A 23,106-nucleotide genomic window follows, 5' to 3' on the forward strand; every position below is an offset into this window, starting at 1 on the left:
ATAAAGGTTATCACATTACGATGTCAGAGATTGTGCCACTTATAAACTGAAGCAGCCATTACGGAATGGAAATTAACACCAATAATGCCAATATATATTTTAGAGAAATTTATAGAATAACGTCAGTTTTGCTAAAATGATCACTGATGTTTAAGTACACAGTTTCCACAAACATGCAATGCTCTGGTTATTTTGGCAAGACCCAAACACACGCACACACACACACACACACACTGGGGGACAGGGGTCTGGAACGTTTATTTAACATACAAGGAATGGGTCAGGCACTCCAAGGTTCAGAATGGCAAATAGAACGTTTATGCAGAAACAGCTGTAATTTTGCAAACAAATGCAGGTTGCAGAGTTTAAAGTAAAACTATCATGTCAGATAACTAATCATGGGGCTTGGTTCATGTTGTACAAATAATAGGCTCTTCCCTTAAGGCTTATTTTTTAATGTATTTAACTTACTGCCCTAAACCTGCTGAGTGCATCTTTCTTGTAACATTCTCCTCTTCTGCATACCCATGTTCACGATGCACTGACTGGCTTCTCATAACAGGTTATTAATGTTCTATATATACACATATACGTTATGGAGGATGTGCCGTTTCACTGTCTCAGAGCGTATGAGTGCAAAACACATGTCTGCAATAAATAGAGGAGAGAGGAAGCACAAAGCAAGAGGGAGGGAAGGGAGAGCTATCTAACCCTTGCAAGCGTTTTTTTCTAAAAAGGAGAGGATTATCACACCTATCGCCAGTGTGCTGACAACAGATGCAAATATGCAATGAATTGACATTAGGTAGCCCAGAACAGAGTTCTGCACTTAAAATTGGACCTTTATTCAATTATTTGTTTAAATAAAGCCACCAAAATATGTACACAAAACAACAACAAAAAACTCTGGTTTTTATTTTTCTCTCTTTCATTCTGTTACTTTTTTGTTGCCCTTTAGGCTTCCTTAAAGTTTGAGGTTGGTTTTGTGTTGAATGACATTTTTAGTGGACCTTTAGGGTTAGATATATTCATATAGCTAGCAAAAACAAACATAATGATACTAACATTGCCATTAATATAGTAGCAGTGTGTAACTAAAGGACTATATTTATTTCTATTTCTATTTTTTTTGTTTGTTTTTTACATTCTTAGAGCCTCTGTTTTTAAAGACTATGCAGTTGTCAACAGTGGAGAATACACTGGTTACATATCCTGGAAATCTCAGAGTTAAAGGAACACTATAGTCACCAGAACAACTACAGCTTATTGAATTTGTTCTGGTGAGTAGAATCATTACCTTCAGGCTTTTTGCTGTAAACACTGTCTTTTCAGAGAAAATGCAGTGTTTACATTACAGCCTAGTGATAACTTCAATGGCCACTCCTCAGATAGCTGTTAGAGATCCTTTCTGGGTCATGACTGCCTAAAATGCATCCAAACATTCAGTATCTCCTCCCTCTGCATGCATACACTGAACTTTCCTCATAGAGATTCATTAATTCAATTCATCTCTATGAGGAGATGCTGATTGGCCAGGGCTGTGTTTGAATCATGCTGGCTCTGCCCTTGATCTGCCTCCTTGTCAGTCTCAGCCACTCTTATGGGGAAGAATTGTGATTGGATCTGGCCACCACTTCTGATGATGTCAGCAGACAGGTTTTGACTATTGACTTGACTATTCTGAGTCAAACGGCATGCAGAGCTACAGCTTCAGGCTTGAATAAAAGTAAGATTTTGCTCTTTTTAGGGAGGCATGAGGGTCCCAGTGTGGTTTTAACACTATAGAGCCAGGAATACATGTTTGTGTTCCTGACCCTATAGTGATCCTTTAAAAAGGCATGCACAGAAAATACAGTAAAAATACAGCTTGCACAAAATGTATAAAAATAAACAATTAATAAAATTAGATAATGTTTACACATGTCCAGCTGTGCTTCCATGCTAGGAATTTAAATGGCACTAGCCTTTGGTTTATAAAGGTCTAGATGTATAAAAAAAGCCAGTTCATGAATGTTACTACTCACCTATAAGCCACCATAGGAAAACTGCAAATCCATCTTCTTCAGGGGAGGGTTGATGTGATGCCTGAAGGAGTAAAACAATACAAAATTAAAGAAAGCAAGAATAAATGTAAACACAGCTCTACGCACTACAAAGGTTCATTGTCTTTATGGGTTGAGTTTTCTTCATCTGGTGACAGTGCAAGACTCGAGATGAGGCTTATAACAAAAATTCAAGGTAGAGCTGACCAGCTATTAAGCATTTTCCTATATTCATTTATGCAGTGTTTCCCAACAGTAAAAGTGAAAAATACACCTTTTGAAGTATGGAGTTACTTTTCATAAAAATAAAGAACAAAATCCTCAACAAAAAGATAATAAAGTGCAAGAACAAACAACTTGCACAGAGACACACACTTCTAAATAAATAGACCCATGGCATAGGTCATTTCTAGCATTAATATATAAGGTCCTTAAAGAAACAGTCTACTTCTGCAGAAAATATAAGTGTATCAGACATGTATGTACCAGAACTGCATGGAGACTAGAGGTTCCTGCATGGCACAAGGTAACATTATCATAATTAAAATATGCCACCCAGAGTTCTTCTGCAAACCCTTCTAGAAAATAAACACTTAAGTCAAGTAGAGAGTGACAAAAACATACTGATCAAAGTGGCAATAATGTAGGCTGGCTGTCCAATATTTGTTTTCTCCAATTTCCGTTAACTTTTAATTTTCCTACGGCTGCATATTTTCTGAAAATGCTACATCGCGTAAGCATCTCAAATCAACTATGGAAGACAATTTTGGCTTGCTAACAGTCAATCACATCTTGCTTGTGGTCAAGAACAGCATTTATAGTATGCCTTAGGTAATGGTGCAATACACAAAATAAAACAGTCAAGGAAGTAGCAAAATGAGAGCAGCAGGGCTTTACCACTTGCTGTGCAGACATCAATGTGCAAATAAAGATCCCCACAGAAACCAGAGCAATAGACAAATACTTGGAAATGCTGTACCTAGGGGAGAAAGAAAACAAAATATATTTTTAGTGAACACTGTAAATAGTTACTTAAGAGTATACCAGTGAGACATCATCAATCCACCACAATCTACTTCAAGCAAACTAGATTTCCCTTTCTCATCAAGTTACCGCCCTATGAGTTTAGGCTCGCTCTAAATTCCACATATCAAAACTATGCAGCCAAATGTGAAACGTTAAGCTGCCATTTCAATCTACAGAATACTAACCTAAAAAAACATAATACTAACCTAAAAAAAAAGTCAATGAAATCTGGGAGCCATGAGCAGTTACTGCAGTAATAAAAAGAAAATGTAGGATTTTCAGACTGGTTTCCTATGAAAACTACCAGCACAATTATCTGATTGCATATCTTGTCCTTTATTGATTGACTAAATCATACCTCTTGATAAATTATAATAAATCTAATTTTGTATTAAAAGGACAACTCCGTGTACATTTCAATGAAGTTATTATGGTATCTGGAGGTCCTATGAGGTTTAACCCGAATGTCTTCTTGACAGTGCCCATCTCAGCCCCTCTACCTCTTTCACCAGTACATACCAATGCTGGGTCTATCTTTCTAGAGCATTTAATGGTTCCCAAGGTGCTAGGGACAGAGAAGGAAGACGTCATAAGTTTAAGATGGAGCATAGGACTTCCAGACACAATAAGTACTTCATTGACGCTTAAAGGGAAACTCCAGTGCCAGAAAAATGATCAGTTTTTCTGGCACTGGAGGGTCCCTCTCCCTCCCACCCCCCAATCCCCGGTTACTGAAGGGGTGAAAACCCCTTCAGTGACTTACCTGGGACCGCTGTCTCCGCGACGCTCCTCCTTGGGATTACGTCGGCCGGTGGGCGAGACTAATCTCACCCACCGGCCGAGGAGACCTAATGCGCATGCGCGGAAATGCTGCGCATGAGCATTACGTCTCCCCATAGGAAAGCATTGAAAAATCATTTCAATGCTTTCCTATGGGGTTTTGAGTGACGCTGGAGGTCCTCACACAGCGTGAGGACGTCCAGCGACGCTCTAGCACAGGAAACCTGTGCTAGAAACTAGGAAGTGACCTCTAGTGGCTGTCTAATAGACAGCCACTAGAGGTGGAGTTAACCCTGCAATGTAATTATTGCAGTTTATGAAAAACTGCAATAATTACACTTGCAGGGTTAAGGGTAGTGGGAGTTGGCACCCAGACCACTCCAATGAGCAGAAGTGGTCTGGGTGCCTGGAGTGTCCCTTTAACCCCTTAAGGACCAAACTTCTGGAATAAAAGGGAATCATGACATGTCACACATGTCATGTGTCCTTAAGGGGTTAAGGTTTTAAAAGAAAGGTAACTTCTGACTTCTGAGCTTTTGCCAATGAGACTGACGGCCAACAAAGTAATGTAACATAGAATTCATCCCAGAGGTTTACCTTGTTAATAGGTGGCCTTTACTGTGGTACCAAAAGGGGGCACTTTGTGACTACTTAAAGGTTCACTATAGTCACCAAAATACCTTTAGCTTAATGAAGCAGTTTTGGTGTATAGATCATGCCCCTGCAGTCTCACTGCTCAATTCTCTGCCATTTAGGAGTTAAATCACTTTGGTTATGCAGCCCTAGCCACACCTCCCTGCATGTGACTTGCACAGCCTTTCTAAACACTTCCTGTAAAGTGATATCCAATGTTTAAACTTCCTTTATTGTACAGTCTGGTCGGGTCACCGGTACAAAGGTAGTATTTCCACGCCCTCTATACCTCCTCGTATCTCTCAATCTGCCCCTTCAAAATAGCCGTACCCTCTTCCATCTGACGAATCTCCTCCACTCAGAAGTCTTGACAAGATTTTCATGTATTTGGAGATAGGGAGCTTACAGCAGTTTAGAATCATATCTGCCGGGTAAAAGGTTGCCCCCTTGTCTGCTACAGACGACATAGTATCATAAATCTTCTTTCACTAAAGTGTGATGATCAGACATTCGCAGAATATGTGAAGGAGCGAGCCCACCATGCCCCAACATCGCTAGCAAACATCAGGTGCCACAGGAAAGAACCTGTGCAATTTCTCCAGTCTCATACCATTACGTTAAGATCATGTTGTTTATTTACTGGTATCTGGCGCAGATAGAACTCAAGTGGGTCAGCAATATCATCTTCGATCACTCCTGATCTGTAAACGACATGTGTAGGGCATATTCCCACAATGACTGGTACTTAAATGGGGCAAGGTTGTTCTCGGTCAGCAGCACCCGATGCAGGGCAGAAATACCATTTATGCAACAGTTCATCCCGGGAGCATTTCTCGTCAAATGGTGTGAGTGACCTGCTTGAGAGACCTCAAGAGAGGTAGGAGGTCTGTCTTGAAAACAGCTTTGAGCATTCTCCTCATACCACAAATTAATAAACCTCTGCCAAGTTATGCCCATGTGTGTTGAGCTAGACCAGCCGGATTTTCTAACAAGGGATACATAGGGCTGTGTAAGGTGGTAAGGGACAATTGAAAACAGGATTGGTACCATAGCCCAATTGTCACCTACAAATGGCTGCTCGTGGATGGCTCCCAGAGTTGCTCCCTTGTTCAGCCACAAAGCAGAAGGGTTTCAGTCCTGTACCGTTTTGCTTTCCAGGGTAGGGAAGATCCATTGAGAAGTTGGATTGTGCCATTCGATTATCCGGTGATATACCTGAAAAGAGCTCCTGCATGGTTAATAGCCTGCTAGACCTTGCAGGATCCGCCTGTGTGAGATTCAAATTTAATTACAGAGCAGGAGATAAAGACTTCTAAGGCTAGTTAACATCTGATTGAAAATGAAACCATATTTTTTCAGCCTCGCAGGCTGTCAGTCACAACTAGGGGACGTGAGGCTAGGACTGCATGGACAGAAACAAAAGTGATTTAACTCTTAAATGGCAGAGAATTGAGCATTGCGACTGCAAGGGCATGATCTATACTTCAAAACGGCTTCATTAAGCTAAAGTTGTTTTGTTCACTATAGTGTCCCTTTAAGATCCAATGTGGGAAAAATATGCATTTATAAAAGCCCTGTTTAAGAGAGGTCCAGTGAAAGATCAAAATATCTTACCTCTTTTTAAGTATAATTATTCCCAACACCATGTTTGCTATCAAAGATCCCTAGAAAGGAAGCACAGAATTTAGTAAGAAATTATCGATGTGAAAAATGTCAAAAGAGCAGCAGAAATTTCAGATACAGTGTTAAAACTGCTGATAATTCACTTGACAAAATCATTCATCCCCATTAGTATGCACATTAAATGGACAGTGTGGAAGAATTTTTTTTTTTTAAATATGCAAGTAAAATAAGAACACAAAAACCACAATTTTATTCTGACTTCACACTTCTAAGCAACCTAACCATTAGAAGGCAAAGTTGGCATAAAAACCCTAAATCAGGCAAGGCGCCAGGGGACTCTAGGCAAAATAAATATTAAAGAATGCTATAGTGGTTGTAACGGATCCCCTATACTCCGGCTGGGTATATCTGTTCTTAATCTCCCGAGTCCCAAGCGCAGTAGTGATTATAGCCCAAGTTCCCCCCAAACATCCAGCTAGACTTGATGAAGGGTATAACAAATATGTTTAATCGAGGCTCAATGGCCCACTTTTATACAGTACAGAGACACAGCAAACACGACCATGACACTTCCATAAACACCCCCACAAAATGTCCCCAAAATGCAATGTCACCCAGAGTCAGCAGAAAATGACAAAATATGAGAAAACACACAAATTTCCCACATAGGAACCCCCACAGTCTATACATCCCTGGATAGCCTGGATCTGATCGCCCAACATATAGCGCTCAGATCCCATGCACACCACCGTGTGGAGGTTCTGACCAGCCGCACACATGGTCCTATGCCCAAAACAGTTCCAGGGTGTTTTGTGCTTTTGCTGGTCAAATTTGGGAGTTCCATGCAACAGAAATACAGAACGCACACTCTAGCTTGTTGGTAGCGTTTGTTCGTATAGTTCATACGAACAAACCTAGCGAATGGCGCTCTCCTGCCATGTGTGGGGAAGAAGCAGGCGTTCATCAAAGTTCAGCGGTGTTCACAAGTTTCAGGGTCAGATTTTAGTTTCACGAGATCGATGCCCAAACACTGCTGCCTGCATTCTCGTGAACAAGATGACCGCCAACACAGTTCCCACGTGTTGGTGCATACAAACGGCGGCCACCCAGCCGCAAAATTAGAACCCACACTGATTGAAGTGTCATGAGAGGTTAACAGAGGTCAATAAGCTCACAGGTGCTTTTAATAGCCTTTTAGCATGGCCCATATTCACATATCTCCCCCTTCCTGGGGAGACTAACCAGACCCCAGACCTCCAATCGGTTTGGGTCTGTGTTAGTCTGGTGTCTTTTCCCAGACTGTGCCGTGCCCCAGAGGGCCTCCTGCCACACACTCCAAGGTATAAATCCTGGATACAGCATCCCTGTACTAGAGGGGTGGAGACAACGGTCCCATCTAGCCCTCCCGTGCCAAAAACTTCAAGGACTTGTGGGCAGAGAGCAGAGGTGGTCTGCCCTGATGCCAACTCTTCAGCTGGGTTGGCACTCGGCTGCTGTGGAGAGAGACCGATTGTCTCTACTCCCTGAAACTCCTGCTGGGAAGGCTGCCCTGCATCCCTTTCAGGTTGGTGCAGAGACCTCGGTCCCATCCGCTCCAATTGTCCGGTGCCTGATAACAGGCACTGCTACTGGGGAGAGGAACCGGTTGTCTACTCTCCCTTTAAACCAGACTGCCGCTCGGGAGTTGGACCGACTCTCTCGACTCCCGGTAACGCTGGCTGGTACTGGGTAGTGGGACCGACCATCTCCACTCCCAGTGCTGCTGGGACGAGGGAACTACAAACTCATCTCCCGGTAATGCTGGCTGATGCAGGGGAGAGAGACCAGTTGTCTTTTCTCCCTTTAAATCCTGCCGCTGGGGAGTCGGACCAACTGTCTATGCTCCTAAAAACGCTTCCTGGTGCTGGGTAGGGGGACTGGCAATCTCCAATCCCAATGATGCTTGCTGCTGCTGGGACGCGGGACCTACAATCTCCTCTCCCAGTAACGCTGCCTGGTGTTGGGTAGTGGTACCGACCATCTCCACTCCCAGTGAGCCTGCTGCTGCTGGGACCAAGGACCTACAATCTCCTCTTCCTGTTCCACTGGCTGCCGCAGGGGAGAGAGACCGGTTGACTCTTCTCCCTTGAAACCCAGCTGCCACTGGGGAGTCGGACCAACTGTCTCGACGTCCAGTAACACTGCATGTTGCTGGGTAGTGGGACCGATCATCTCCACTCCCAACTTAAGTCTGTGCCTTCTCCTGGCTTGTAAAAGCTTGGTCACTTGGATCTCGAGTCTCCTGACAATCTCTACCAGAACATTAGGGCCAAAAAACGACAGTTGCATTTGCATCTACCAAATGAACTCCTCCTCGTATGTGAGCGCTGCCCGGGGACTAACTTACTCCATCTTCCGAGTTCCTTTCCCGCCAAGGACACTGCACTTCCAGGTTTGGGATATCCATTCGGGAGAAAAATCCCACCCCTGCTTGCAACCAATGTAACAGACCCCAATACTTCAGCTGAGTATATCTGTGAAAAATCTCCCAAGTGCAGTAGTGATTATACTAGTGAATATAGTGAAAAGGGTAGACAACCCCCCCCCCCCCCCCAACATTTCTACTTACCGATCTAAATATCATGTGAAGTGGCATGGAGATATTGAGATTGAGTGCATAATTATTCACCACACTCACTGTAAAAAACATGGTTACCATAATGATGTAATACCTGGAAGAAAAAAAAAAAACTAACATAACTTCTCTAGTAATTACAGACATAAATGGCTGTACTATGTAATGTGTTACATTTAACATATTGCAATTAAAAATGCAGAAAATAACCTGAAGCCTAAAATAAAACGAAATATGTTGCAGTCAATGAGGATTTGGACAGTAAAATAAATACAGGGTTTTTTTTTCCCCCTAAAGTGTAAAGTCTAAAGTGTAGACTAGCCATGTTTAAGGGACACTATTATAGTCATCAAAACAACTTTAGCTTAATGAAGCACTTTTTTTTCCCCATGTATAGATTAAGCCTCTGAGGGTTCACTGCTAAATTCTCTGCATTTAGGAGTTAAACTACTTTTGTTTCTGTTTATGCAACCCTAGCCACACCTCCCTTGTCTGTGGACACAGTCTGCATGAAAACAAAATGGTTTCATTTTCAAGCAGATGTAACTTACTTTGAAAGTTTCTCCTGCTCTGTAAATTTAACTTTAATTACATACAGGTGGCCCCTGCAGGGTCTAGCAAGCTAGTAGCAGAGAATAAGAAATTCTAAATTAAACAGAATTTGCAATAAAGTCTAAACATTAGATCTCACTTTACATGAAGTGTTGAGGAAGGCTGTGTAAGTCACATGCAGGGAGGTGTGCCTAGAGCTGCATAAATAAAGTTATTTAACTCCTAAATGGCAGAGATTTAAGCATTGAGACTGCAGGGATATGAGCTATACACCAAAACTGCTTTATTAAGCCAGAGTTTTTTTAGTGACTATAGTGTGCCTTTAATCCCTTAAGAACAGAGGGCGTGCTATGCCCAGCTCTAAACACCAGCGGGCGGCATAGTATGTCCCCGCTGTCAAGGGCTGTCCCACTGCTGCCGATCCGGCCCTCCTGGGCCATGTGATCGTGAGGTCCTTGCGAGGACCTCACGATCACATGTGCGGAATAGCAGTGCCAGCAGGAGGAGTGCCTGGAATGACAGGTAGTCTCCCTGCTGCCTGAAATAAATTTAAATAAAGTTTTAAACAGTGTAAAAATAAAACAATATATACTTAGATCAATACCTTGGGTTGTCTACTATTGCAAATGGTATACCATCATGGGGTTAATTCTCATTCCTGGGCTACCATACGATCTCAAAGGCAACGTAACCAATCTGGCGAATTTCAATGTGAAAAAACTGAAAAATGTAACATGCTATATTTGACCCTGTAACTTTACAAAACACCATAAAACCTGTACTGGGGGGGGGGGGGGGGGGGGTACTGTTTTACACGCGAGACATCACTGAATACAAATATGTGTATTTAGTTGCAGTAACAGCAAACCGTATGACATTTACAGTTAAAATGTCATGCAGAACTAAAAAAAAAATTAATATTTCTTAATTTCTCAATTTTTTTAATATTTTATTCTCATTAAATTATGTTTCATAGCTAAATATTTGATGTTAAATGAAAGCCCTATTTCTCCTGAATAAAATGATATATAATAAGTGTGGGTGCACTTAATATGAAAGAGGTGAATTATGGTTGAACAGACATAGTAAAATTCACAGTTTTGTTTACGTTTTATTTTGATCAAAACATTTACATTTGGCGCAGTCCTTAAGGGGTTAATGAAAAGCAATCAACATTCACGTTATAGAGTGTATTAGAACTACAATCAATTTTATACATGGACCCACAAGTATAGGAGAGCTAAAGAAATCACGCAAATCAACATATTCCTAAAGTGGTCATAATTATCTTCGGTCATCAGTTACCTTATTTTCAAAGACATGTCATAACACCAACTCCACCATGTTCCACGGGTGATATAGTATGCTTGGGATCAGAAGCAGTTCATTTCCTATTACACACTGTCTATCATAATGACACAGGTGAATCTTTATCATTGTTCCAGAAACCTGCATGTCGTATAAGATACTATTCAGCAAAGTGTAAGCTTGCGACTCCAATCTTCTGCTTTATCAGTGGTTTGGATCTTGCGGTAAAAGCACCTACCTTGCGCTCATTAGGTCTTCCATGCATTTTAATGCTTTGACATTTTTTTATAATATTTTTTTTTACGATGTATATTTTATTGGTTTTTCAGCAACATCTAAGCATTGTATAGTTATTCAACATTTGTAAAATTGATACATGTTGGTAAGATAAACATGACAATTCACGACTGGTAGATACAGTATATCAGTGCGTATACAATAATCTCTCTCTCTCTCTCTCTCTCAAGTTCATGTATCCTTGCACTCACGCTTAAGTTGCCTACTGCAATACTGCAGTGGTAGTATTGCCGGGTGCCGGTCTCTGCAGGGGATCCTGTTATGTCCAAACGAATGAAGATACAGGCTGCACTCACGGACTTCCAAATATCAAAAATGCTGTTTATTCCATATAACAAGAAAAGAAAAAAAACGACGTTTCGGTCCTCGCAGGGACCTTCATGACTCATAAACACCATTTTTGATATTTGAAAGTCCGTGAGGAACATGCAGAGCTTGTAGAGGACCTGCGGAACATGCAAAGCTTGTAGAGGACTACCGTCTTGTACACATTCTTTCTTGAGCTCTATTACCCAAGAAACTTTTCAGATTCAAAAGCTTCTTCCTCACATGTAGTGTACCTCATCACATGCGGATGCGGAGCACAGTATGTGGGGAGAACAGGGAGAAAGGCTAAAACTCGCTTTTTAGAACATAAGAATAATATTAGACGCAATGTAAAAAATCACTCTATTCCAGTTCATTGTAATAAGTGTCCCTATTTTCAAATTCACAATCTTTCATGGGTGATTATAGAACAAGTATCCCTTGAAGCAAGGGGAGGGGATATTACCAGGAAATTGAAACAAAGAGAGGGATTCTGGATCCACAAATCGAATACTCTTCAACCACAAGGGTTGAATGTAGATTTTGATTTAATTTGTTTTCTTTAACCTTATTGATTTATTTATTTATATTTATATTATTTTTATTTTTATTTCTCATTTAGTTTTTGATTTATTATTAACTTTTTATTATAAGTATTTTTTATCTCAAATATTTGTAATTTTCATTTTATTTTATTTTTAATTGTATTTATTTTTAAATACATTTTTTCATCAATTAGTTTTTTCATCAATTTGTACTTTCCAGGATCACTCTATTTTTGATTATAACTATGAATACTAATATTCACACCTTTTGGTGTTCGTGGAGTTGTATATAGAGTTGTATATATAGCTGTATGTTATGTGTATTGCCTTTTTTCTAAGTATGTGTCTTTTTCCTTCTCTACTTGGCTTTCCTTGCTGTGTGCCGATCGGGTGGAGCGCATATGCGTTCCAGCCACTGAGTTATGACGCAACGAGAAGGAGATCAACCTTCCGGTTCGGTGGAACGCATATGCGTTCCACGGGCGCCCGGCGGAAGTCCTTATATGGGCATGAACTCTAAAATCATACGGAACAGGTGATACCAAGTACTGGGATTGGCGGATGCAAGCTGAACACGACGAGAGGGACATTTAAAAGAAGCCAGAACATATGGGAATTTTTATTGTGTTTCATCTGACTTGATTGTTAGATTTGTTTATTTTATTTAATTGCTCCTGAGGAAGTCTATTGCATAGACGAAACGCGTAGAGCTATTTATTCCATTTTATATCATTGCCTGTGATTCCTGTAACCTGTTGCTTCTATTTACCATCTGGAAGGAGGGATACAGATATCTGATGGGCATTTTTACTTCTCACTTCTTGTAAGTGTTTCAAATAAATTGCATTTTTCATTACATCAAACAGTCCTATACTATGTTCGGTTCTTCTTTTGCATATACGTCTGACCAATAAGGAACCCCACTACAGGAACTTTAAAGACACCTTGATGGGCTTGATACACACTTCAATTTTGTGAGTGTAATTCTTATAGCCGGGACCACTCTACTAAATGGTGTTCCACTATGTATGTTCTCTGCTTTTGTTTTTTCTAGGTGTATCTTGTATTTTAAGTCCGTGAGTGCAGCCTGTATCTTCATTCGTTTGAGAATATATATATATATATATATATATATATATATATATATATATATATATATATATATATACATACACACACACACACACACACACACAAAACTGAAGACAGGAGCACTCTCTTGGATTTCAAAAATGTAATTAAAAAAATCACCACCTCTACAGCAACGTTTCGACCCTTCAGGGTCTTGATCAAGATCTTGATAAAGACCCTGAAGGGTCGAAACGTTGATGTAGAGGTGGTGATTTTTTTAATTACATTTTTTGAAATCCAAGAGAGTGCTCCTGTCTTCAGTTTTGTTTATATTATTGCTGGGAAGCACACAGGTACATGTTAATGGCTTGTGAATTTTTTTTTTTGTAAATCTGTTTATTGAGATGAGATAATCAACATAAGTGGCTCGCAGGCCAAGTAAAAACGTTATATTTCCAAAACAAGATAAAGCCAGCATAAAATATTCTAGTGTCAGAACAGTCTGAGCAAAACAATTTTAGTACAGTTAAACATCACAAAGTCAGGTGAACAAAGTGTTGACCTAGGTTGACAAATTCCGTGATTACTTCCCTTCATATGTGGAAACAGAGAGCAGGAGTCAGTATAGAGCGCCTTCATGCAACATTTATGTGTGTATAAGTATTTGTTCACGGCCTGACATAATTCTGGCTAGACATGGATTACAGTAGGCGCTTGCATATGGTGGACAGGGGATGGCTATGTCACATAGGTAGTTATTGCTTTAGATATTCGAGGCTAGTTCGGGGCGTAATATAGTTTCAGGGTAGGGAGACCAGTAAGTCTTGAGTTAAAGGCTATGCGGGAATGGCTTGTGAATTTGTTTTAGGTTGAGTGCCAGAGGTTGGACATTTTTATATATATATATATTCAACTCGTACACGTGTTAGGATGAACATTGTACTGAAACAAACAAAAAGTAAAATCATTAATAATGCATCACTATTAAGGAGTACTTTGGAGGTATGGAAGTGTGAAATCTATTACATGTCAGTAACATTGCGGGCCTTTGATTGTGCCTATGGGTGTATTGAGTAATCTAGGTGTCCTCTGAGAAGGGAAAACGTAAGGTACCTGGGTACCAGAATTCTTTGATTGAATGCGCGACATACATCGTTTCCCATGCCTTCCATGTGTTTGTGCATCATTGCTCGTGTTAAGGACATGTGCTCAAAAATGTAGAATTGTATCGTATCTCTTAGTTGGGATAGGGTTGGGCATATTGTGGATTCATTGCCAGAAGATTACGAGCTGAAAGTAGGATGAAGGCTATCAATTGCCTTTGCTCCTCATCCACTTAAGCAGTTTCGGGGAAGTTGGAAATTCCCAATGTGTGAATGGTGTTATGGACAGCCGACCAGAGAGGTTGGATCGCCAGACACGTCCACCATACGTGCAGGAGGGCAAAGAGCGCCTCCAGCAGTGTGGAGATTCAGCTGGATAAAGTTTGTGTAGCTTCTGTGGTGGGAGTGTGGGGGATGGGGGTCATACACCACTTATATAGCAACGTTCTGTGTGCCTCAATGTGTGTGTAGCATTTCGTCTACTTTGAGAGATCAAAGTAGCCGTTCTGTGTCAGGAATTGAAAGTGAACAGTCAGTTTCCCATTTTCTTTTGCAGTGTAGGTATGTGGATGAGTGTTTTGCCATGCTCTGTAGCAAATAGATATAGTTTTTGGTTTAGAGGGAGCTTGCCACCATCACTCCATTCTAAGTTGTTGTGGCAAAGGGTCAGGGCCTTGTACAGGTTGTGGGAATGCTACCTGAGAGCTGACAATGCCCTTTAGTCGCAATAAGAAAATAAGGCGTTTGTGGGTACATTCCATGTCTTCTGTAGATCTGTAAAATTATTGTATCCCTTGATCATCCAAGAGTTGTGAAATGTGGGAAATACCTGCTGCAAGCCAACTTTTGAGACGTCGGGTGAGATCGCCCTAAGGGCCATCAAGGGGGCCTTGATATGGAATTTTGTTTTGCACCACACCGGAAGAACGTGTCCAAGCATTTTAAAAACAGTTGTGTGGTCGGTAATAGTCTTCCTGAGGTGTTTGGGAGTCCATAGGCAGTTAAGAAGTCTATGATCGTGGAATTGTGCAGTCTCCATGTCAACCCCTTGCAGGGTCCTAGCAGGGGAGTGTAATAGGACTCTGGCAGCCAATGCGGTAGATTTTTAGTATTGCCAAATATTGGGGAGGCCCATCCCACCTTGTTTCGGGGTTTTTGTAGTAAGGTTTTGGGTAGACAAGGCTTTTTGCCCCCCAAATAAATGAGTCACAGGCAATTTATAAGGCATTGAATAATGATTGTGGGATGATGATGGGGAGCATTCTAAAAACGTAGAGTACATGGGGCAGTATCTCATCTGAAGGTAAGTGTATGGGGCGGGCTTGGGTTTTGTCTTGATTTAAGCGGTAATGGGAGATAGCTCCGAAATCTTGCAGGGCCGTCATGAGGTGAGGGACTGATTGAAATACAATAAACAAGTAAAAAAAAATGATGCTTAAATTTACAGACAAAAAAAAATATCTAAATAAAAATCTTTTAGTATAAAGCAGCACCTATATTGTGTATTGGCCCAAAACACTCCAGATGTAATAAAAACAGAAAAAAAGGTGCGCTAAAAATTAAAGTGCAAATTCGGAAGAATAAAATGATCATTTAGCAGCATAACATATGTAGTACAAAAGTGCAATATACAACCCAACTCATATAAAATGATAAGTGTATGTAAATGATCAGCATATGGGGGGGCGGAGCCAAGCTACAGCACTGAATGGCCGCACACAGCCCGAGCTCCGGAGGAAAAAAACACAATTTTCCCGATAATACCGGTCAAACCTGCCAGACCGGAGGCAAAACGGGTGCCAAAGCTGTAGAAGCAGACATGGGACGAAAAACGAAGAAACCCAAGCCCGACAAACCACGGCAGCAAGCCAGCATAGGCGATCTCTGGAGGCAGGCTCGAGACACGATGGGCCCTGTCATGGCCGCCTTCCCGGATGAGTATTCAGACTACTCAGACGACTTCACGGCAGAACCTGAGGTAGCTACCAAAACTGCCCCACAGCACCCTCGCCAATCCTCCCCACAAGCTGATTCTACCCCGATCACCACGGCGGTGCTGAAAGAACTGCTCGCTGGGGTACAGCTCGCCCTGCAAGCAGACATGGCCCAGATACGATCAGACCTGCAAGGCCTGACAGGCCGCATGGGCGCCCTAGAAAATGGCGCGACTCAGAACGCCAAACAAACACAGCTGCTACAACAACAGGTCTCTGAGCTGCAGAGACAGAATGTCCAGTTCGACAAACAATTTGCCACACTGGAGGACCAAAGAAGAAGCAAGAACATAAAGATCAGGGGCATAGCAGAGGAAACGCCGGAGGCCGAGCTGCCCCATCTTGTACGGCGACTCCTCATAGCCCTCCTTACGCCTAAACAAGCCAAACAGGTGATCCTAGAGGGGATGTTTCGCCTCCCACGGCCAACCAAAGCCTCAGGCACCCTACCCAGAGACCTCTTAGTTCGCTTCAACAGCAACAAAGACAAGATGGCAGTGATGAACGCAATCAAAAAACAGTCCCCCTACATATTTGAGGGCATGTCGCTCACTTTCTATACAGACCTGTCGCGGTCCACAATGGCCTGGCGTCGCTCTCTTCAACCCTTCACCTCCCTACTCCGCGCGCAAACCATCACCTATAAATGGAAGAGCCCACATGCGCTGCAAGTAAGCCACGGAAACAGCCAATACAACGTTCATGACATGCAGGGCGCACGAGACCTATTGCCCGCGCTGGGACTTGGAAAGGACTCCCTACCTTCCAGGGGACAAAGACCGGCTAATGCGCCATCTGGGATGGGTGACCCCGCCACGTCTCCTCCGTTTGTCCCCCGAGAGCTCAATGCCGCAAACTACGCAGCGATCACGACCTGAGGAGACCAGGAGGGTGAATATGGGACTGTGTCCACATCTATATGACTTCCAGCACATAACACTGGACATACCGCACAAATGGACTTAAAGTTTGCTTGTTTGTTTTTGTTCAATTTTATTTTTATTTTTTTTCTTCTTTTACTTTTCTTTTCATTGATGTTGTTATAATGATGGTCACTCTTTGCCGCCCGGCCACGCCTAAGGTTTAAGCGAGACCGCACCAATAAGCACTCACTCCCTCATTATGAGGACGGAAGAATGTTTTCACCCACACGGCACCCTCAGCGCCCTGTGCCCCAGGGCCCCACACGCTAGTCCCTGATAGGGAACAGGCCTATGGTACACCTCCCCCCCCCCTGCCCAGGGTTATAGGGCATCAACCAAGGTTTATCATGTCGCAAGACACGACTCACACTCCTCTTGAACGACACGCAACGCCTACAATGCTGCCACCCGCGCGACACACTGAGCGATTTCACTGCTACGACACCACAGCGCAGGCAAGCATTAAAGGCAAGCCGAACACCCCTACGGGGATATAGCCTTTGCCACATCACTTTGTACCCCACTACACGTAGGGCTGCAGCACAACGTTACAAGTTTATATAACTAAAAAATGCGCAATACAAGCACTAGCCATGTATTTGTTTTCTGTTGATTGATATACCATGCTTGTCACAGCTATTGTGGCGTTTCAAGCAGATTTGTTACACTGTGCAAATAAAATAAAGAATTAAAAAAAAAAAAAATGATCAGCATATATGTGTAAAATATCTAAAAGTGCAAACTGCAAAAACACTTAAAGTGATATAGTGCATAAATAAGTTGCAACTTACACTAACAGGATAGCTGAGATAAAACACAGCTTCAAATGAGGAACATAAAAAGAGACAAAAAAAGCATATATGGTATAATATTGTAAGATAAAAGTGGCTAGAGTGCAGGAAAAAATAGGAAATTAACTCGCAAACATAGAGCAGATAAGTCTGCTCTACCTTTAATAGCCCAAAGCATAGACTTCTACTGCAGCCAGTATAGATAGATGAACAATGTTTATTTCCATAGTAACAAATACAATTCTATATAGCAGATATCTGCGGGTCCATTGTAGTATCAGTCCTGCCTTGGAACAAGTGTAACCGCCGGCTGTTTGTTTATATTGGTACACGCTCCAGACGAGGCTGTGCTTGCAATCAGGATACTTCTGGGAAGCGGAGTGTACGTAGTCATGTCAGATGACGCGTTTCGCCGAATTGTCGGCTTCTTCAGATCTCCACAGTAACAAATACAATTCTATATAGCAGATATCACCGGGTCCCTTGTAGTATCAGTCCTGCCTTGGAACAAGTGATCTGAAGAAGCCGATGATTGGCATCACGCAGGGCCAACCTGCATTTATTGGGCGAATTTAGCCCTTTGGTATTGAGGGAGAAGATTTGTGTGGTTATAGCGAGATTTCGGTATCTCTAGCACTACACAACTGTTATGAGGCAGTATGGGGTAGTTTGTTAATCAGGTTGCAATTTGTGGTGTGACCAGTAGTGAAAAAAAAACTACTAAGGTGTAACAAAAAATAAAAAAAAGAACTATATACAATTTAACGTTAGCAACGTGTATGTGGCTTAGTACTTTAAAGAATGGGTAATGATTGGCTTAACCTGCAAAGCCACCCTCGAGGGCGAGTAGTAGTTATGGTGAATCTTAATATAGACACAAGATAATCACGTAAGCACATACAGTAGGTAACAACTCTATAACATTAGGTAACATCCAAACCCAGAGTATTCCAGTTTGGGGATTAGAGTTTTGAATAACTTTTGGACAAAGTGTGACAGGTCTTGTGGCCCTATAGTTTCGGGTAGCCCACAGAGCCTGCTATTATTTCTCCTGTCGCTGTCTTCATTATTTTCCCCTCCAGGAATTTCACCTTTTCTGCTACTGCAGAGTGTGCATCTGCTAGGGAGTTGTGTGCTTCCACCAACCCTTCTGTCTTTTCTTCCCGGTGTGCCGTCCAGTCTCCAATGGCCTGGATATCTGCTCTGATATCAGAGGCTATCTTTATAAAGTCTGTGTGTATGTCTGCTTTCAGGTCTTGTAGCATATTACTCACAGAGGCATCTGTGACAGGGTTCTGGTGCTGGGGGAGTGGAACTGCTCTGGCTGTCCCTGTAGGTGGGGGATCGTTGGCACCATCTTGGTCCCTCTGTATCAGCACTTGCGGCAGAGTTAGAGGTGAGTAACGTTGTGAAGAAATCCCTCTTTGTATTCATTATTTCTCCCCTTTTCATTCGTTATACGTAACTACCGAACAGAGACCACCCCCCTAGCTCGTTAACTTCAAAAGCATGCCTCAAATTAAACCATTTACCATCTTGTTTGTGCGAACAAAGGCAGCAGGACTTGGTCGTCGAGTGTCTGGAACTAAAAATCTGACACTTGACTTCCCAAACACCAGTCCCAAACCCACGAACGCTGGATCTTTGTTTCCCGAACAGCTAGGAGAGCGCTGTTCGGTACTTTTGTTCATTCGTATGAGGGAAGCAATCGCTACTAGGAGCCAGGGGGAACCGTTCGTGGGATTATTTGTTTATTTCAACTTCACAAAATAGACCGGCAAAACCATCCAAACTCGTGGAACTGTTTTGGGCAGCAGCCTCGTGGTTAGCCGGTCACCTAAGACTTCCATAGAATTTGAAAACCCCTGAACTGATCTGGGTAATTTTTGGATATGTTGGTCAGGGGATATGACTTTTAAGGGGATACAGCCTGTTTTTAGGGGTGTTCTGAAAGTTGGAGAAACATTTATTTTTTTGCCTGGAGATAATGAAGTTATTATTTTATCTGCCTTAATTATCTCCAGCTCCAGGGGAGGGAATTGTATGTTTGTACTGGGAGTGTTTAACTATTTCTCTAGTTATGATTGGCTGTATTATGTCCATCCCTGTGGGAGGTCCCCTTGCACGGGGACTTGCATAAAAGCCAGTGTGGCCTAATAAAGCTCAGTTCTGTTGTACCCTTCTTCTAGACTCCGGCTGACATTTGGGTATTTGTATGCTTTACTAAGGGAATCTTCTTGTAAAGTGGTTTATTCGTATGGGAATCGTTTATTTTATCTGCCGAACAGAGAGTTATAGTCACTGATGCTCTGGCCGTGCAGAAGGAAACTACCGAATGGGTATTGGATATACCAGGTTTCCTTACAAACGTTTTTTGCCAGAGTTTTTTACCGGATTTCGTCACCATCAGGCAGAGGAAGGTATCCGTTAGTAGATAAGGCACTTTTTGTCTGTGTGTACGGCTGTATTTCACACTGTGAAAGCCTGGGATCGGAGGAGCTCACAGATTACACGACCGCTTCCATGCGCTGCTAGGCCATGCCCTCTAATCCTTTGAAATTTTGAAATGCACATTGAGCACTTTTCTTGCTTTGATTTATTGTAGTCACTTTATGGGCACAAATGCGATGGGTAGTTGAGATGAGTGTGTTAGGCAAGTGGCTTTATGAATATAGAGTGGTTTTTCGGAGGGATTCATTCAAGCTAACATTTTGAGTTTTGGGGAATAGGATTTAAACTTGGAGACGTACTCTCATCAGTAAACAGCTTTTTCCGTCCCCTTTCATTTCCTTGAAAAATGGTTTATCTTGTTAGACTGTTTTCAACATCCAATACCTCCTTTTTGATTTTACCCCTTTTTTTCCATGCTACACAAATATGTGTACATGGAATTTTTTTACCCCCAAGAATACTCCAAATTGAATACGCTTGGTTGTCTACTTCTGCAAATGTTATGCCATGATGTAATTTTTTTTTTTAATTTACTCCCCCCCCCCCCCCCCAATGGGCTTCCTGATTTTTACTACGCTTCGTTCCTGCATATCCCAGGTGGGGGTCATACCACCAACGATCTGCCATTCTAGAACAGGTTAATGCTCTAAAAAATGTGAGTAAAATACTACTACTGTATATGTGAACAGATTAATTGGTTTTCAGTGCATTCCTATGGGAAACCACGTTTTCGTTTACGAATGTTTCGCAATACAAAACGTTCTGGAGAACGCATTAAATCCGTAAACCGAGGTACCACTGTATATGTGAACATGGGTTGCGTAGTAACATTATTGGATTCTGTGAGAACACTTTACTCATATTGCAATCTGAATTAGATTTAAGCAGGGAGGCAGACGGTCCCATTGTAACAACTATTTTTGTTACATTACTTGTTGCTACTTGAGACTTTTCTGTTTCTGTTGTACTTATGATGTTTCCTGACAACATATCAGTTTACGTAGGGGGGATCCATCAATGGGTTAGGCATACACAGACACACACACAGCTTGCATTTCTGACTATTTTTATTTTGCCTATACTATGTGCCTCACTTCATATTTCAGTAATTGTAGCTACGTTCTTAAAAAGGATAGAGCCGCCCAGACTACTTTGGGTTTTTAATTGTTTAGTTCTTGTATCACTGACTATTTGAGTCCAATAAAATTGACAAACCAATTATTTGTTTTCATGTGTTTTTGTAGGGACTGGTTTTTCTGGTACTCATAGCTTTTGGAGTATTAGACATTGTTCTATTAGGCATCTGTTTGTTTGTTTTTTACTACTGAAAGCATTATTTGTTCACCTGCTACAGTTGTCTTTCGAGTTGTTTCTGTTACAAAGCTCTGTTTATTGTAGCTCCTTAAAGTAGAACTCTGGAATATGACAGCTCCGTATTGTGTCACTCCAGTAAAATCTATTGCAGCTTTTACAGGAGACAAGAAAAAAATATCACTTTTCTCCATTGTGCTTCTGAGTTTTGAGTCATTGTGTCACCCTACAGATGCATGTTGTTCCCTCATGCACTGCTTTAACAATGCCCCACCTAAACCCTATACTTTCTGTAAGCTTGCTTACACATTAGCTAATTGTGACGTTATCAAAACGTATCTAGACACAAAAAGAGCTGAGCAGGGTATAGAGTTCTGTAATGCTCACATTGTTTGTAGTTCATAGATAAAAAAAACATCCTCAATTTAAAGATGTCAGTCTGCGCTTTGTCCTCTTCCATTTCATGCTAACCTGTGCAGGTGAGGGATGGTAGATATAGTTAACTTAATTTCTCTCTACTGTGCTCCACTATCTTTATTCTTGGTCCATGGTTTTCGCATGCCAGGAAACCCAGTGGTGTATTTTGGAGTTGTGCTGCCCTAGGCACGACTAAATTCAGGCACCCCCAAATTCAGGCACCCCCAAAATCTACAATTTTCGTGTCAAGGCCACTTTTTTGACTGAGAGACACATGCCCTCATTCATACATGCACTGATATACACTCACTAACAAATACACAGTCATTGGCACACACATACAGTCATATGCACACACTGTTTAAACAACACACACTTTCACTGACAGACACACACTGACACACCCACTAACTGACAGGCACACACTGACAGCTACACTCACTCACTCACAGTAAGGTGGACAGCCCCAGAACACAAGGCAAGCAAGGCACTGTTATAGAATTATTAAAACCCTTATTAAATTTCCTATTAACTCCATTATATGACAGATTTTCCTAACAGCATTTAAGAATATTAGAAAGAGAATGTATTTTCTAGAAGGATATGAGTAACACCGGAATTGTCAAGTTCCTGTAATATTAAACATTGTATGCCAATAGTTAGATCATGAGAACTGTACTAATGAAATGTGTATTCACTAAGCCTGAGAAACTAACCTTGAAGCTAAAAGGTGCCAAGTACTCAAAATGGCTGGCTGCCAGATCCCCCCTCCCATCGAGTGAGCCTCGTGCTAAACAAGAATGGCGCTTGTATCTTATGTCCACTCCCGTGTCGAAGATGACGACATCCCATGATGGGTGGATGCCCAACTGACCACTTAACCCCTAAGCCAATTAATAATATAGATGGGAGGGCATTTAACTCACCACTTAACACATAGACCAATTAATAATGTTTATTTGTTGTTATCTTGATATTCTATGATGATGTAATATTGCCTTTAAAAGGGTCTGCGAGCCCACTTTTTAACCAGATGCCATTAAATTTTCTCGAAGTTCTTTTAACCTGAACTCCGTGTGTCAGTGTGAATTTACTTCTGCGTATACGCAATTTAATCATCTCAGATTTGGACAGGAACAGATAGTCATTCAAACATATTTGTTTGCTTAAAATAATCTATATCAGCACACACATACAGTCATATGCACACACTGTTTAAACAACACACACTTTCACTGACAGACACACACTGACACACCCACTAACTGACAGGCACACACTGACAGCTACACTCACTCACTCACTCACAGTAAGGTGGA

At 41.7% G+C, this 23,106-nt stretch overlaps 1 protein-coding gene across 1 annotated transcript in view; it reads right to left on the bottom strand.

The window, feature by feature from the left end:
- Window positions 1-23,106, bottom strand: part of SLC35B4 (solute carrier family 35 member B4) — a 37,918-nt gene that overhangs the window by 11,735 nt on the left and 3,077 nt on the right. The window contains 4 exon segments of the mRNA XM_063445464.1: window positions 2,025-2,085; window positions 2,940-3,021; window positions 6,096-6,145; window positions 8,713-8,815. Of these exon segments, the coding sequence (XP_063301534.1) occupies window positions 2,025-2,085; window positions 2,940-3,021; window positions 6,096-6,145; window positions 8,713-8,815 (296 nt within the window).

Source organism: Pelobates fuscus, chromosome 3 (genome assembly GCF_036172605.1).
Source record: "Pelobates fuscus isolate aPelFus1 chromosome 3, aPelFus1.pri, whole genome shotgun sequence".
NCBI classification, from domain to species: domain Eukaryota; kingdom Metazoa; phylum Chordata; class Amphibia; order Anura; family Pelobatidae; genus Pelobates; species Pelobates fuscus.